Source organism: Haliotis asinina, chromosome 7 (genome assembly GCF_037392515.1).
Source record: "Haliotis asinina isolate JCU_RB_2024 chromosome 7, JCU_Hal_asi_v2, whole genome shotgun sequence".
Taxonomy (NCBI): domain Eukaryota; kingdom Metazoa; phylum Mollusca; class Gastropoda; order Lepetellida; family Haliotidae; genus Haliotis; species Haliotis asinina.
In genome coordinates, this window is record NC_090286.1 from 35,355,489 (window position 1) to 35,369,286 (window position 13,798).

The 13,798-nt window shown below is 43.6% G+C and overlaps 1 protein-coding gene across 4 annotated transcripts in view; it reads right to left on the reverse strand.

The window, feature by feature from the left end:
* The window catches only part of LOC137290831 (uncharacterized), a 51,339-nt gene that overhangs the window by 20,872 nt on the left and 16,669 nt on the right, over positions 1 to 13,798 (reverse strand). For 3 of the 4 annotated variants that reach the window (XM_067821975.1, XM_067821972.1, XM_067821974.1), the window contains exons 8-14: positions 13,453 to 13,673; positions 12,938 to 13,025; positions 10,243 to 10,319; positions 2,558 to 2,594; positions 1,795 to 1,892; positions 725 to 859; positions 96 to 256 (exon numbers count right to left, since the gene is read on the reverse strand). In XM_067821975.1, the coding sequence (XP_067678076.1) occupies positions 96 to 256; positions 725 to 859; positions 1,795 to 1,892; positions 2,558 to 2,594; positions 10,243 to 10,319; positions 12,938 to 13,025; positions 13,453 to 13,673 (817 nt within the window). The remainder of the gene's footprint in view (positions 1 to 95; positions 257 to 724; positions 860 to 1,794; positions 1,893 to 2,557; positions 2,595 to 10,242; positions 10,320 to 12,937; positions 13,026 to 13,452; positions 13,674 to 13,798) is intronic. The other variant, XM_067821976.1, reaches the window with a different exon arrangement.

Sequence of the window (13,798 nt, forward strand, 5' to 3'; positions counted from 1 at the left end):
AGCTAGACTGGATGTAGCCTCCTGACAAGAAATCATACTACTATGTAACACTAGCAGACAAGTGATGTATATTGTCCCTGCACATATATACAAACCTGCAATGCACAACCATGGGCCCCTGTCCGTGTGTTGGGGTGTTCTTGACTTTGAAGTAGAACTCCACTAGAGAAGCCACATCTGTTGGTACCCCCTTGTCAGGCCATGAAGTGAAGTGGAAGTGTTTCACTATCCGGACACTGGAAGACTTGTTCTTGCTCTGTTAGGTATGACGCAAATGGTCGAAAATACACACAGGAATATGAACGAAAAACATTAACGACTGATATTAAAACAATGATATAACAACCCTGAAATCTTAGTTTCACAACACTGTCTTCTAATGTTATTAAAACTTTATCTTTCTGGAATAAGAGAAAGGACTTAGTGTTGGAAAATGGTCTAAAGCAATAGTGAGGTTGAGCAGGTGCTCCGAAAGTTCAACCATGAAATTTTTCTGGGTACAAACCTAGTAGAAGAATACTCCAGGATAGTCTGCACTCCAATCAAAGGTAGCTGGCTAGATTAATCAGAGAAGCCACACACAGAGAACTGTGGTGCTCTAGGTAAGTCAAAGATCAGAGATCACTTTAAAATATATGGCCTTTGTACATAATGCTTGCAACAGTAACTCAGGAAAATGTTATTGTCTGACTGAATATCTGAGCATACTGCATGCAATATCTACCGGTTTGACCTTGCAAATCTTGAGAGTCCTGATGGTGTAGTGAGCAAGCACTTCCTCTGTGGTGCACTCAATCACCATGTTGCCGTACTGCACTGGACCTGCACTGTATTCCGGCCAGTACATCACACACTTCATCTACAACAAAATCCACAGTGTCTACATCAACATTATCGTAATCATTCAACAACAAACACACATATTAGTACAGGTTTTCAATTGTAAGACCTAAATGGCACACATCACATAATGGCCAATATTAAAATAATAATTCAGCAATTCCTTCTGAACTGAAAGGGTGTGCAGGATTACTATTGCTTTGGGCAAATATCAAAATATACTGAGTTAAACAAATAAGGGAACATATGAAAATTGAGATGTTTCTTTTTCAGTTTTTTTCTATAGTTTTCATCAACAGCTTTGAACATCGCTGTTGGAGGCAACCTGCTCATAAATAAAGGAACACAGCCTTGAAGTGGCGTTCCCTAATTTGTTTCTCTCAGTATCTATCTTGACAATCATTGCCTTATGGGTGAGTATGTTGTGTGTAAAGCCACTTTGAACAACATTCCAGTTACATCATGAGTGTCATCTCGATATGGAAATTAACCACTTTTGAGACACAGATGAGCAAATGTATGCTGACAGTCCTAGTAACTTAAACACAGTGAGCTGGAGTTTGGACCCATGATCTTAGGATCTGCAAAGGGACACAACTCATCACTGCACATGAGATGCTTAAATGTCTGGGCCATCAAAGCCAATAATTCACCAAACTGGCAAATACAAGAAATACTTCTGCAGTACTTCAGTCTTGGCTTAGTCAGATTTTGTAGCAAGCATTACCCTGGCAATCCTGGCCACACCATATTCCATCCAATCAATGTAACTCATCCATTTCAGCACCCAATAAACTCTATACATAATCTAACAAATCATACAAAATTCACTGCATATTTAGCATATTAATTACTAGCTATATTATGTATTGCAATTATATTACATTACACAAACAGACATAAAAGTTTGAATCATGTTTTAAATGACAGTTGGTAAGTTTGAACGGTTCCTACTCTTCCTTCCTCGACGATGTTTGTTAACATGACAATTTTGCTGGTATTCAGTTGCCAGATCATCCTCCAGAAGTCGTTAACGATGGCATCAACTGGGCCTGAAGGGAACACAAACAGTCAACAACAAACAACACAAACAACATCTGTCTGACCAGACAAGCTTGGCACATTCGGATACTGAATCTACTCCATATTTGCTTGTAAGATATTACTGCACCAAGAAATTTACTAATTCATACTTATTAAGAATTCTCACAACATCAGATTACAATACTTCAGCAAAGAATGTTATTTTTGTGTGATATGATTCACTTCTCAGGTCAGACAATACAACCAACATAAATCACTCAAAATCAAGAACTGTTATTAAACATATAATGTTACTATTAACTGGGGTGGTCAGATCATCGGAAATGACAACCATGCAATATCTAACATGAATTGCACACAAACTCCATGAATGAAATTATTACATTTGAGATGAAAAGGTCTTCTTTATATTTCTTGGAAAATATTTAACTATTTTACAAATTCTATGTTTTCAAACTCTGAAATGATAATGTCACACTTTTATCATGTTTATATGCATTTACACTTTATTACCTTCCTCAGCAATAATTAAGTCTTAAAGAAGAACATCTACATAGCTACAATGACTGTAAAACGGTGTAAAATGTTAATACAACTTAAAAGGGAGCACATGGGAAAATAGCAACATTCCAACTCTGAATTTCAATAAAATGGTGACAAAAGCCCAAAATACCTTGCGAGGCCACAAAATGTTTGGGTTTCTTGTATCCCTGAAATATAGATGAAGGGAAACTTTTGTAACAGCTGTGGCACACACATAATAATTTTACATGACTACAGATGTAACACATGTTTTTTACAATATAGACCACATTTTTCTTAACTAATATCCTATAAGTATCAGAAGAGTCCACCATGGTATTATCAGAGATCAAAATACCAGCCTTCCTGACCACCCGGGGCAGGTTACTTCCAACACGGAATGCCAGATTCTCAAATTCACTCGCCAAATGGCCAGGTTAAAATTGAGACATGCATATTGAAATATTCATATTTCATGATAATAAATCTTTATCAAAATTTGCTCGTAAAAATAAATGATAAATTCCTGTTGGATGATAAATAACATTGCTTGTAATGTAATATTATTAAAATCTAAATATTTTAGATATTTAAATACTTACCTTACCATAGGTCTTATGCATATTACCTCAAGCTTCGCTAGTAGAGATCAGACAGACGTTGATTCGCCATTCCCTGAATGGCTACCTCGTATAATCTACGGATGTAGTCACGGAAGTGACGTGATCTCCCTACTCGCGGGAAAGCGAGCCATCCCAAAATTCACTTTTACTGGCAGCAGGAAAGAAAGGTCCGAAGAGTCCAAAGTGGGGAGGAGCATCCAGCGTTGGGAGGGAGTCACCGCCCTATGGTAAGGTAAGTATTTAAATATCTAAAATATTTAGATTTTAATAAATTTTTAACTTACCTTACCATAGGTCTTATGCATATGGCTTCGACAGAGAGGACGGTGGTGTGGACTCCGGAGGACCTTCACATCTTCAGCAGACCAAGCACATGCACAGGAGACCCGGGAGACCAATGCCAACGTCACAGGGCAAACCTAAAGGGCGGAAGGCCGGGTGAGTTGCTGTGCAACTACCAACGGGCCAAAAGACTGAAGCCCCTCCACGTATTCGACAGCCAAGTCCCTCAGGTAGTGCGAGGCAAAAACGGTGGACGACTTCCAAAAACAACCCTCCATAATCTGTGGCACCGTACAGTTCCTGTGGAGGGCCATAGTGGACGCCAGGGCTCTAATTTCATGGGGGTTGTTCGCCGTCGGATGGGGGAGTTTCTTGGCATCGTACGCCGCCAGGATAGTCGCATGAAGCCACAGAGCAATAGTGTTTCTATTAACTTCCCCCTTGCACGATGAAGAAAAAGGGATAAACAGTCTCTTTCGGGAATGTCTCTTCAAGGCAGACCTCTGGATGTAATATCTAAGGGCCCTGACTGGACACAGGAACTCCTCCTCCGTATCATGTCGTCCGAGGATGGTCGATAAAGGCGGGATGGAGAACCGTCTATCTGGTTGCCCGGGAAGCTGATTCTTGGCAATGAAGTCCCACAGCAATCCCAAGTGGACTCGACCATGCCTAGCTTGTTCAAAACGCACTTGTGTGACATCCAGGGCATGAATCTCACTAACTCTAGCTGCCGTAGCTAGGGCAAGTAAGAAGACCGTCTTCCTGGACAACAGCTCGAAAGAAGCATCCTCTAGGGGCTCATATGGGGAACCTCTCAAGTGTTGCAAAACAACATTCAGATCCCAAGCTGGAGGGCGGAACTTGACCTTCTGGTCCTCCAACTTGAACGCCTTCAGCAGGGCAACCAGTTCTGGAACTTTAGAAATCTGACGATCCGTCTTGACCGCCAAGACGGAGTTCAACGCTGACAAGTAGGTACCCAACGTACTCCCTTTGAGATGCTTGGAATTACGTAGAAACATCAAAAAATTCGCCACGAACTGTGGGGAAGCTGTCATGTGATCTCTGAGCACAAAAACTTTCAAACGAGCGCCACTTGTCATCATAGAGGGATCTGGTGGATGTCCGATGAGCTCGGGCTATGGCATTCGCCACACGCAAGGAATAGCCTTTCGCCCTTAATGCCTTCTGTAAATGGTCCAGCCGTGCAGATGGAATCTCAGCGGATCTGGATGGAGTTGTTGGCTGTGCGAATGACGAAGGAGGTGTGGCCAATCTGGAAGCTGAACCGGATCTCGGCTGACGAGGCGTCGCAGATCGGGGAACCATGGTCTGGCTGGCCACCAGGGCACGACCAAAAGCAGTCTCAGGTTCTGTGTCTGCTTGATCTTGCCAATCACTTCTGGGAGAAGAACGGGTGGTGGAAAAGCGTACGCGTCTAGACCCTCCCACGACAGAGATAGAGCGTCGACTGCCCAAGCCTGAGGATCCGGTACGGGAGACACGTAAGTTGGTAGCTGATGGTTGAAGCTGGTGGCGAAGAGGTCCACCAGGGGTCTCCCGTGGCGAAGGCAAATCTGACGAAACACGTCTGGATGAAGCATCCATTCCGTCGGTGAAGGTCTGCCTGGGCGCGACAACGCGTCTGCCAGAATGTTCTTGCAGCCGGGTATGTGACAAACCCTGATTGTGATCCCGTTGCTGTCTAGCAGATCTGCTAACACGAACATCTGGTCTAGAAGTTGCTTGGACCTGGTCGTGCCCTGATTCCGGATAACCCAGACGACTGTGGAGTTGTCCGACGCCACCAGGAGCTTGGTGTTGGACAAAATCGGTAGCCAGCGGCGAACTGCTAGAATGACGGCTTGCAATTCCAGGTTGTTGATGTGCCACAACCTTTCGGGGGCGGACCACAGCCCTGAGGTCGTTCGGCCCGCCAGATGGGCACCCCACCCTAGTAGAGACGCATCCACGAACAACTTGTGGTCGTGACTGGAGTCTTCCAAACAGACGCCGACGCAGACATTCGATTCTACCATCCACCACCGGAGATACTGATGTAGATGTGGAGGTAGAAGAACCCGTGACTTGAGGTCGTTCATCTGGATGAATGGTGACAGAAACCTCTGTAAGGGCCGTAGCATAAGGCGCCCTCTGAGAGTAAGATCCTGCGCCGATGTCAAAAGACCCAACAGAGACTGCCACTCTCTGAGGGTCATGGGTTGAGAGAGACCTCGATCCGCAAACGCCAGAATCTTTAGCCATCGATCTGGAGGGACCCTGACAAGATTGTCCTTTGTTAAAAATAATCCCCCGATGAAGGTCAGTTCTTGAGTTGGTTCCAGATGTGACTTGTTGGTGTTGACCATCCAACCCAGTTGATGCAGCAGGCGGGTGGAGAAGTCCAACTGTTTGCGTAGCAGTAGAGGACTGCCGTGGTTGAGAAGGCAGTCGTCTATGTATGGATCGAAGTCCACTCCCCTTAGATGAAGAAACCTGGTAACCGGAAGCGTGATGCGTGTGAAAAGCCACCGGGCCGTAGAAATGCCAAACGGAAGCACCCTCCACTGGTAATGTATTCCGTTGAAGACGAACCTCAGGTACTTCCTGTGACGCGGATGTATGGGAACATGTAGGTACGCGTCCTGTAGGTCCAGACTGGCTAGCCAAGCCCCGAGAGACAATTTGGCTCGAATCTGCTCTAGGGACGTCATTCGGAAATGAGGAGGGTCGGCCAGATACTGTCTGTTGAAGACCGCCATGTTGTGAATCATGCGCATCTTGTCGGAATCTTTCTTTGGCACCAGGAAGATGGGTGAGTAGAACCCCGGGGAGCGGTGGGGTTCCAGCACTGTCTCTATGGCTCTCTTGGATAACAGAATGTCGATATTGGACTCTAGGAGAGCTAGTTGGTGTTGAGGATAAATCCGCGACTGGGGAGTAGATGTCAGCGGTGGAGTCTCGACCAATGGTAGTTTGTAGCCGGACTTCAGAATCTTGCTTACAAACGGATCCTCTAGGAATGACCAGTTGGGCCAGAAGATCCCTAGTCTCCCACCTACTGGAGTCGGATGGACAGGTACGACTGGGGGTGGGAGGTCCCAGTCGGAGATATCCACGGCTTCAGCGACCAGAGTAGGGGCGCTTGCCTCTGCCTCACCCTGGCGTCGAGGGGGTGTCCCGGCTGCGCTCCTGGGGCTTCCGCTGAGTGTCATTATCCTTGGTGCGGCCACGTCCCCTCCCAAAGGAGGAGCGGATGGATTCCCTCCTGGGAATATAGCGCTTCTTTCCACTTCCTCTGGCTCTGCCACGAAAGGCAGAACCAAGCGCCTCAAAGGTAGACAGCGCGACTTCAGTGTTCGTTAATTCCGCGTGAGACTTGTAAACATCTGGAATCTTGTCGGCGAACAGAAACTTGGAAGTGAAGGGAGCCCGAAGTAATTGGCGCTTAAATTCCTCCTGCCAATTACATGCATCCAGGAAGCCGGAGCGGCGAACCGAAGTTGTCATAGCCAACACTGCACGTAAGTGACCGAGTAAATCATGAAGAACTTTGCCCTGCCACTGGAAGATCGTCGTGAGATGATCCACCCTGGAGGCGTTGTCTTCTGATAGGTCTGCTGCAGCCGCTGAAGTAGCTGAGGCCAACGCCGAAATAGGTTTAAGCATACGCTTAAGTTCCGTGTCAATAGCTGCTAATTTGGAGTCCTGCACTTTATAAGCTGAGAGTGAAGAACTTGACAAGCGCTTGAGTGAGTCGTCCTGGGCTGCACCATTATCTGTGAAGTCTAGGCTGTGGATCTTGTAATCAGACTTCCTTGACTTAGACGCCTTGATCGTAGGATTCAGAGACAGCTTGGCAAAATCCTCGTCCAGGAGAGACACTGCATCCGCCACCATAGGATGAGGTGGAATGAGTAGTTCCGGGGACAAACGGATGGACGCCGGATTATTAGGATCGACTGACGGAGAAGGACAGTCAGGTAGCCTGTCAGCAATCCACTCGAAACACTGCCGATAGTGGTAGATAGGTGCCATCATCCTCGCCTACACCTGCCTCTTCTTCATAGTCAGGGCAGAAGTGTTGCTCCTCCAAATCTTCCCAAGAGACTGAAGTCGGTTCCCGCCGCTGGGTGGAAGAGGTAGAAGGCGTCCGAGTGGAAGAATCCTTCAGTGAAACTCACGGGGCCTCTGGTGAACGTGAACGCCGGGTTCTGGAAGAGCGCCGAGGAGATCTGGATCGCGAACGGAAGCGCCGTCGTCTAGGAGAGCGTGAGCATGAGCGCGAGCGCCGGCGCCGACTACGGTGAGGAGAATGGGAGCGCCGATTTCTCGGAGATCTGGACCATGATCTGCGTCTCGAGCGCTCCGCTTCTAAGCGCCGAGCGCGTTCCTCGTCTAGCTGACGTTGTAGCACCTCTTCTCTAGATAGCGTGTGAGAAATCCTGGGGATCCGGTAAGGCGCTGGCGGAGGCACAGGAGCCGGCGTCTGAACAAGCGCTGGCGAAGGTATAGGTGCTGGTATTGGAACCAGTGAAGGTGTCCCCATCAAGGCTGTGGACGCTGACGTGGGCATAGGCGCTGACGTAGGTGTCGGTGCTGGCATAGGCGTAGGCGTTGACGTTGAAATAAGTTCGGGAATCAAGGCAGGCGCTGACATCGGCGCTGGCACAGTAGCTGAGGTCGGCGCTGGCTCTCTAGTAGAAGTGCTGGGCGTCAGGAGAGACCGTAATAGCCTCTGAACTTCTGGGTGCGCTAAGGTGTCCGGACGGGATAAGTCAACAAAGGCGTCCGAGCGAAGTGGCTCCGGAGACGATCGAACCGGCGTCGTAGATGAGCGCTCCAAACCAGACGTCGGCGTTGGTGCTGTAAAGGTAGGCAGCTCCGGGTCGTCCTGTAAAGAACCTAATGAAGAAGCTGGGGAAGACATTCTCCTCTTCCACTGAGTAAACCTCTTTCTACGGACAGCTAAAAAGGTCTTGAAATCCGCCACTGAAAGACTAGTACAATGCTGACAGCGGCTGTCAAGGGAACAGGTCTGCGATGCACAATCCGGACACCAGGGGTGGGGATCCTTGGCTGACTTCTGCCCCTTGCAGACAGTACAAAACTGCAGAGTCATACACAGTTAACTGCAACAGATAAAAACATACCCGAAGCGTGAAATAAACAATAATGCTAGAGGTAGAAACGAAAAACACCCCTACATAAAAAATGCAGCAAAAGCGCACCCCCAACCTAAAGTGGGTACGCCTGTAAGCTCGCGACAGCGACGGCTAGCAACCAACATGACTACCTGTGAAACATGCCACGTGGGACAAAAAAACACATGAAAAACGGCAAAAACCGGGAGGAAATACCATACAAAATAGCAGAACAGATGGAGGAAGTATTCCTGACGGAATAAAGAATCTCCAAGCCCGCCATGGCACCTCACAAACGACGCAGGAAAACCCACATCGAAGTGAGAAAAAAAGGAAACATTTACAACACGAGGTAGCAAGGTAAGTGAAGTTAAATTCAATTTAACTAACCACACACCTAGGGAAACAACACATACCTACCTGTTGAACGACAACTTTATTCAACACAATAGAAAACTCCGAGCGAAACAAACACGTCTGATCAGACGAACGCTAGAAGTAAAAGTGAATTTTGGGATGGCTCGCTTTCCCGCGAGTAGGGAGATCACGTCACTTCCGTGACTACATCCGTAGATTATACGAGGTAGCCATTCAGGGAATGGCGAATCAACGTCTGTCTGATCTCTACTAGCGAAGCTTGAGGTAATATGCATAAGACCTATGGTAAGGTAAGTTAAAAATTTAATGTTATATTCCATTATCCATAAGCCTTATCACTGGAGACAGTTGGTGAGATGTCAGCACCACAATGTCATCCCCTCAACAGGACACCTTACCATCAGACAGTAGTGTATACAAACAAGAGTCATCAGAAGACAACATATCCCCCTGGCCCCCAACATATTTGAAAGGATAAATCATCTGACAGTTACTTATTGTGTTTTTAGACCAAGTTTGAATTGTATCCATAAAATTCATGAAATATATAAATGCTGTATATCTGTAATCAGAAAAAGTCACCATTTCAAGATCTGTCCCATATATCTGCCAAGATCTTTTGAAAGATATGAAATGCTTTTCGAGTTGTGCTCCGGAAATGAAGTGTGCAACGTGTTCATGGAACCAAGAAAATAATAAATCACAAAAATCTGTAAATACCAAAAGGCACCACTCTGGGGTCTGCCACACATATCTACCAAGTTACACTGACAGATATTAAGAAGTTTTAGAGTTCTGCTCTGGAAATGCAACACACCTCTCACTTTTGAAACAAAGTCCGAAACGAATAAACGAGAAAAGAATAAATCACAAAAACCTGTAAAAAGCAAAAGGCACAACTTTAGCTTCTGACTGATATATCTACCAAGTTTTGCAGAAAAACATGGAACGGTTTTTGAGTTCTGCTCCGGAAACGAAGCCCATCCCACCATTAGATTAAAACAAAAATGTTCCATGGAAAAATACCAAAACTCTGCAAAAGGCACAACTATAGGTTGAGATTATTATATATATATCAAGTTTGGTCTAAAACTATAGAACGGTTTCTGAGTTATGCTCCGGAAACAAAATGATTACGGATGGACGGACGGAGGAAGGACAGACAGACAGATAGATAAACGGACAGACGAGGCGTCGACTAGATCCCCCCCACTACACGCTGGGGGGACAAAAACACAGGTAATATATGCAGACATATGACGGGTGACACCTTGATGTTAAATTAACCTTGGTTTCCACTGCCTGACAATGACTTGCAGTTTGAGATCACATTTTGAGATCACAGTCTACAATGGAGACAATTTGTTTGTTTATTCTGTTGACTGAGGTACCACATGATCACTTACTCCAACATAGCTGGCATTGATGTAGTCAGAATAGGGGTCATCATTTTCCGGGTCCAGCTTCACTCTTGTTCTGTCGACTAAGAAGCAGAAAATGCAATAAGATATATGCCTGTTTTTTCACTGCATGAGAACCTAGATGATATGCACTACATTGTGCAGTACATTACACTTGTAATGGTAAATGGAATGATCATACTAAGAAATGCTTTCAAGGAGCATCAATATCCCTTAAAGATCAGGGCCCACTTGCACAAAGCGATCTTAGCGCTACAACTATCTTAAGCCTATACTGGAGAATGGGAGTTACAATCATTGTAGTGCTAAGATCGCTTTGTGCAAGTGGGCCCAGGGCCCACTTGCGCAGAGCAATCTTAGTTACAATCTTAGCCCCTACAATCAACTTTACAATCACCATACAATTGCCCTAATCCACTTGCACAAAGATGATCTCAAGACAGCATGGATTTATGATTGCAATCTTAACTACGATCGAACTCTTTAACACCGGAGGTAGGAATTTCTTAAACTTGACTCCTGTTTACAGTTGTCTTTAAGTGCACACAGCATGAAGCGCAAATAAAATGTGGAACTAGTTACAGCACGCAACTGACATTCCTTCCTTAATTGCACCTTGCAGATGTTTCATGAAAACAAAACAAAACAAACAAAAAAACCTCAACCCAAAAATCTTTGAAGGAAATGATAACGTTAAAGAAGGAAATGATAACGTGCAAGGTAACATATATAATCACTCATACCTCGGGATTATTCTCTGATTTTTCTACATTCTAATTTGATTTATGACCTAAAAATGTGATGCTGCAACCACAGAAATATCATGTTTTATGAAAATATTGAAATAAAAACAAAAACATCAACAAATTTGGGTCTTGAGTTAATGACCTAATAATCATGAAATTAAAAGATAACTTATAAATAAAATTTCCTTGTGGTATAACACCTAAATGTACCTTGATTTATCAATGGCTGGCAGATAAACATAGTTTGGCATCTGGTCGTAGTTATTTGGAGTAAAATCCCAAATATATCCCACAAGCATTAGATTTGTAAAGGTATGAAAGTGTGACATGACTGTGGGAGTGCAAAATGCATGACAGGGAAATATGAAAACGTTATTATTTCGTGTGTGTTGTTAAATGCTCATCAACAGTATGTTAATTACTTTACGCTATTTTGTTGATAACTATTTTTTGGCCACTTAGCCACCGCTAATCGCATTCAGACACCTTTCCTTCCTATCCTTTCGTTGAGTATCACAAAGGTATGGTGTTAATACTTTTTCCAACACTGAATCAGGAGAGAATTGTACTTTATGATATCGACTCGATAATGATTTTGTTCACTACCGCAAATAATGATATTTCTGATGATAAATTGATGTTGCATTCTCTGTGTTGTTGAAGTGTTCAGGTGAATCATAGTTTTATGTAATATAAAAGCAATCTTCAAACGTAAAGCTAATTACTTGCGTAAAACTGACACCAACTTGAACGCCATTTTGCTACTGACTACAATGATCTTAGCTCCTTACAATTGGTTCCAACCTTGTTACACTCACAAGAAAACACATATAGAGAGATATCATGCAAAGTTGCTGGTGGGAATGGCAATCATTGGAAACGATTGGTTGGCATCATTTTTCAGATTTTCCTCTTCAGGTTGTTATTCCAGATATATACAAAGAAAAAAACATGTGTCTCTTGTGTGTGGTGTGGTGTGGTGTGGTGTGGTGTGGTGTGGTGTGGTGTGGTGTGGTGTGGTGTGGTGTGGTGTGGTGTGGTGTGTGTGTTACAAAATCCAATTGAAACTTTCATCCTCAAAGTGATGACTAACAAATTATAAACACAAGCATCCCAGAAATATCTTTCAGTAAGTGAAGTGAGCTTTGTAAAATTTAAGCATGTTTTCCTGACAACTTCTAAGAAAAGTTGAATTGTCAAGTTTTTAAAACACTAAAACAGTAGTTCAAAATTCTTTAGGTTAGATAACGAGTAAATGTGATCGATTGCTTGGTCATTCATTTACGGCGACCAATCTTTGATAATTTCAATTAATCAGAAAACCACTATGCAAAACCTCATGTTTTTCAATGGTGAATGACCAATGAAATAGGACAGCAAAACCCTTGCATATTGTATAAGTATGGCAGCGGCAGTAAACATGACACGACACCCAGTGCTTCTTCGGCAGGTAAAATATCTGAATCAAAGAGAGATGGAAGTGGGCATCAAGGAAGGGAAGGAGTATTGTTTAATGCCACTTTGAACACTGCAATGAACTCACTCATACTTTTGTTTTAAAAATCACTGTTCATTCACGAGATATAGTTAGTGGTTTTACTTGAAACAATATCTGAAAGCTCTTCCCATAAGGAGACTGATGATCATATATACCAAGGCTAAAGTATTAAGTTTATTGATAATCCACACCCTAGATTTGACTGAAAGTGTTTGATTTAATGAAAGTATGATTACCCAGTGTCATTTAGCTGCACGGGTTTGGTGGCTAACTTTGTGCACTGGCGACTAGGTGCCTGACTCTAATGGTGTGAATTTGAATGGGACGGGAATCAGCTAATAAAAGTTCTAGAATCTGTATGTTACTAAGAAAGTGTAGTGCCCAATATAACATATGCTATTAATGAAACTACTTGCTACTATGATAATGAACCCACATGCACAGATATTCTTGTATCTGTTTTTGCTCCTGTGTTCTGGAGACATTGCAACATCACAAGGAAGGAGCAGTCCAGTTGGTAGTTTCTGCAAAGCAAATATCTCATGTTAAATGCCTCTACATCAGACTATTATCATTATAAAAAGATGATTATCAAATGAAAGTTAACATCACTAGTATCTGTATTCTGTTGTTAGCAATTTCATAAGAATGTAATCTTATAATACAGGAAACAAACATCTTTTCAGAATAAAGACATGTGGTTGTGCCACTGGAATAATTAAATGACAAAACATATCTTCAGAATTTTCACACAGACAAGTTCTCTCCTCATTCACTGTCACACTGGGCCATTTAAAACCTTCAACTTAACAAGTTAATGCAAACTGATACATAATCAAAAATCAATAGCAGTATTTAGTATTGGACTGACAGGTGCATATATTCAAAATGCTTTAGCAACAGACAATAGTTTTTCTCTCCTATTTTAAAAAGTGTTAAAATCCAACTCACATCGTACTGTTCCTGATACCCTCCTTCCAGTTTCAGCTGTTGAATATGGCTCCACAGATCACTTGCCTTCACCATAGTAGCAGAGTTCTTTGAGACAAGGTTGTAGTATGGGTTCTCTGTGTCATCTTCGTCCACGTGAACGTCTGCCACTGCCACATGGCCATTCTGGCTGCCTGCGACTCCATTCTTCTTGAATGTAGCACGCAAAGCCTTGCTGGGAGCTGTTGGTAAACACTGAACTTAATTATTTCAATATATTCATTGGTTAGAGAAACTTGGTACAGCATCTGCCATTTACAAAATTCAAAATACTACAAGGGTTATATTTTGGAAAGTATCTTCCGAG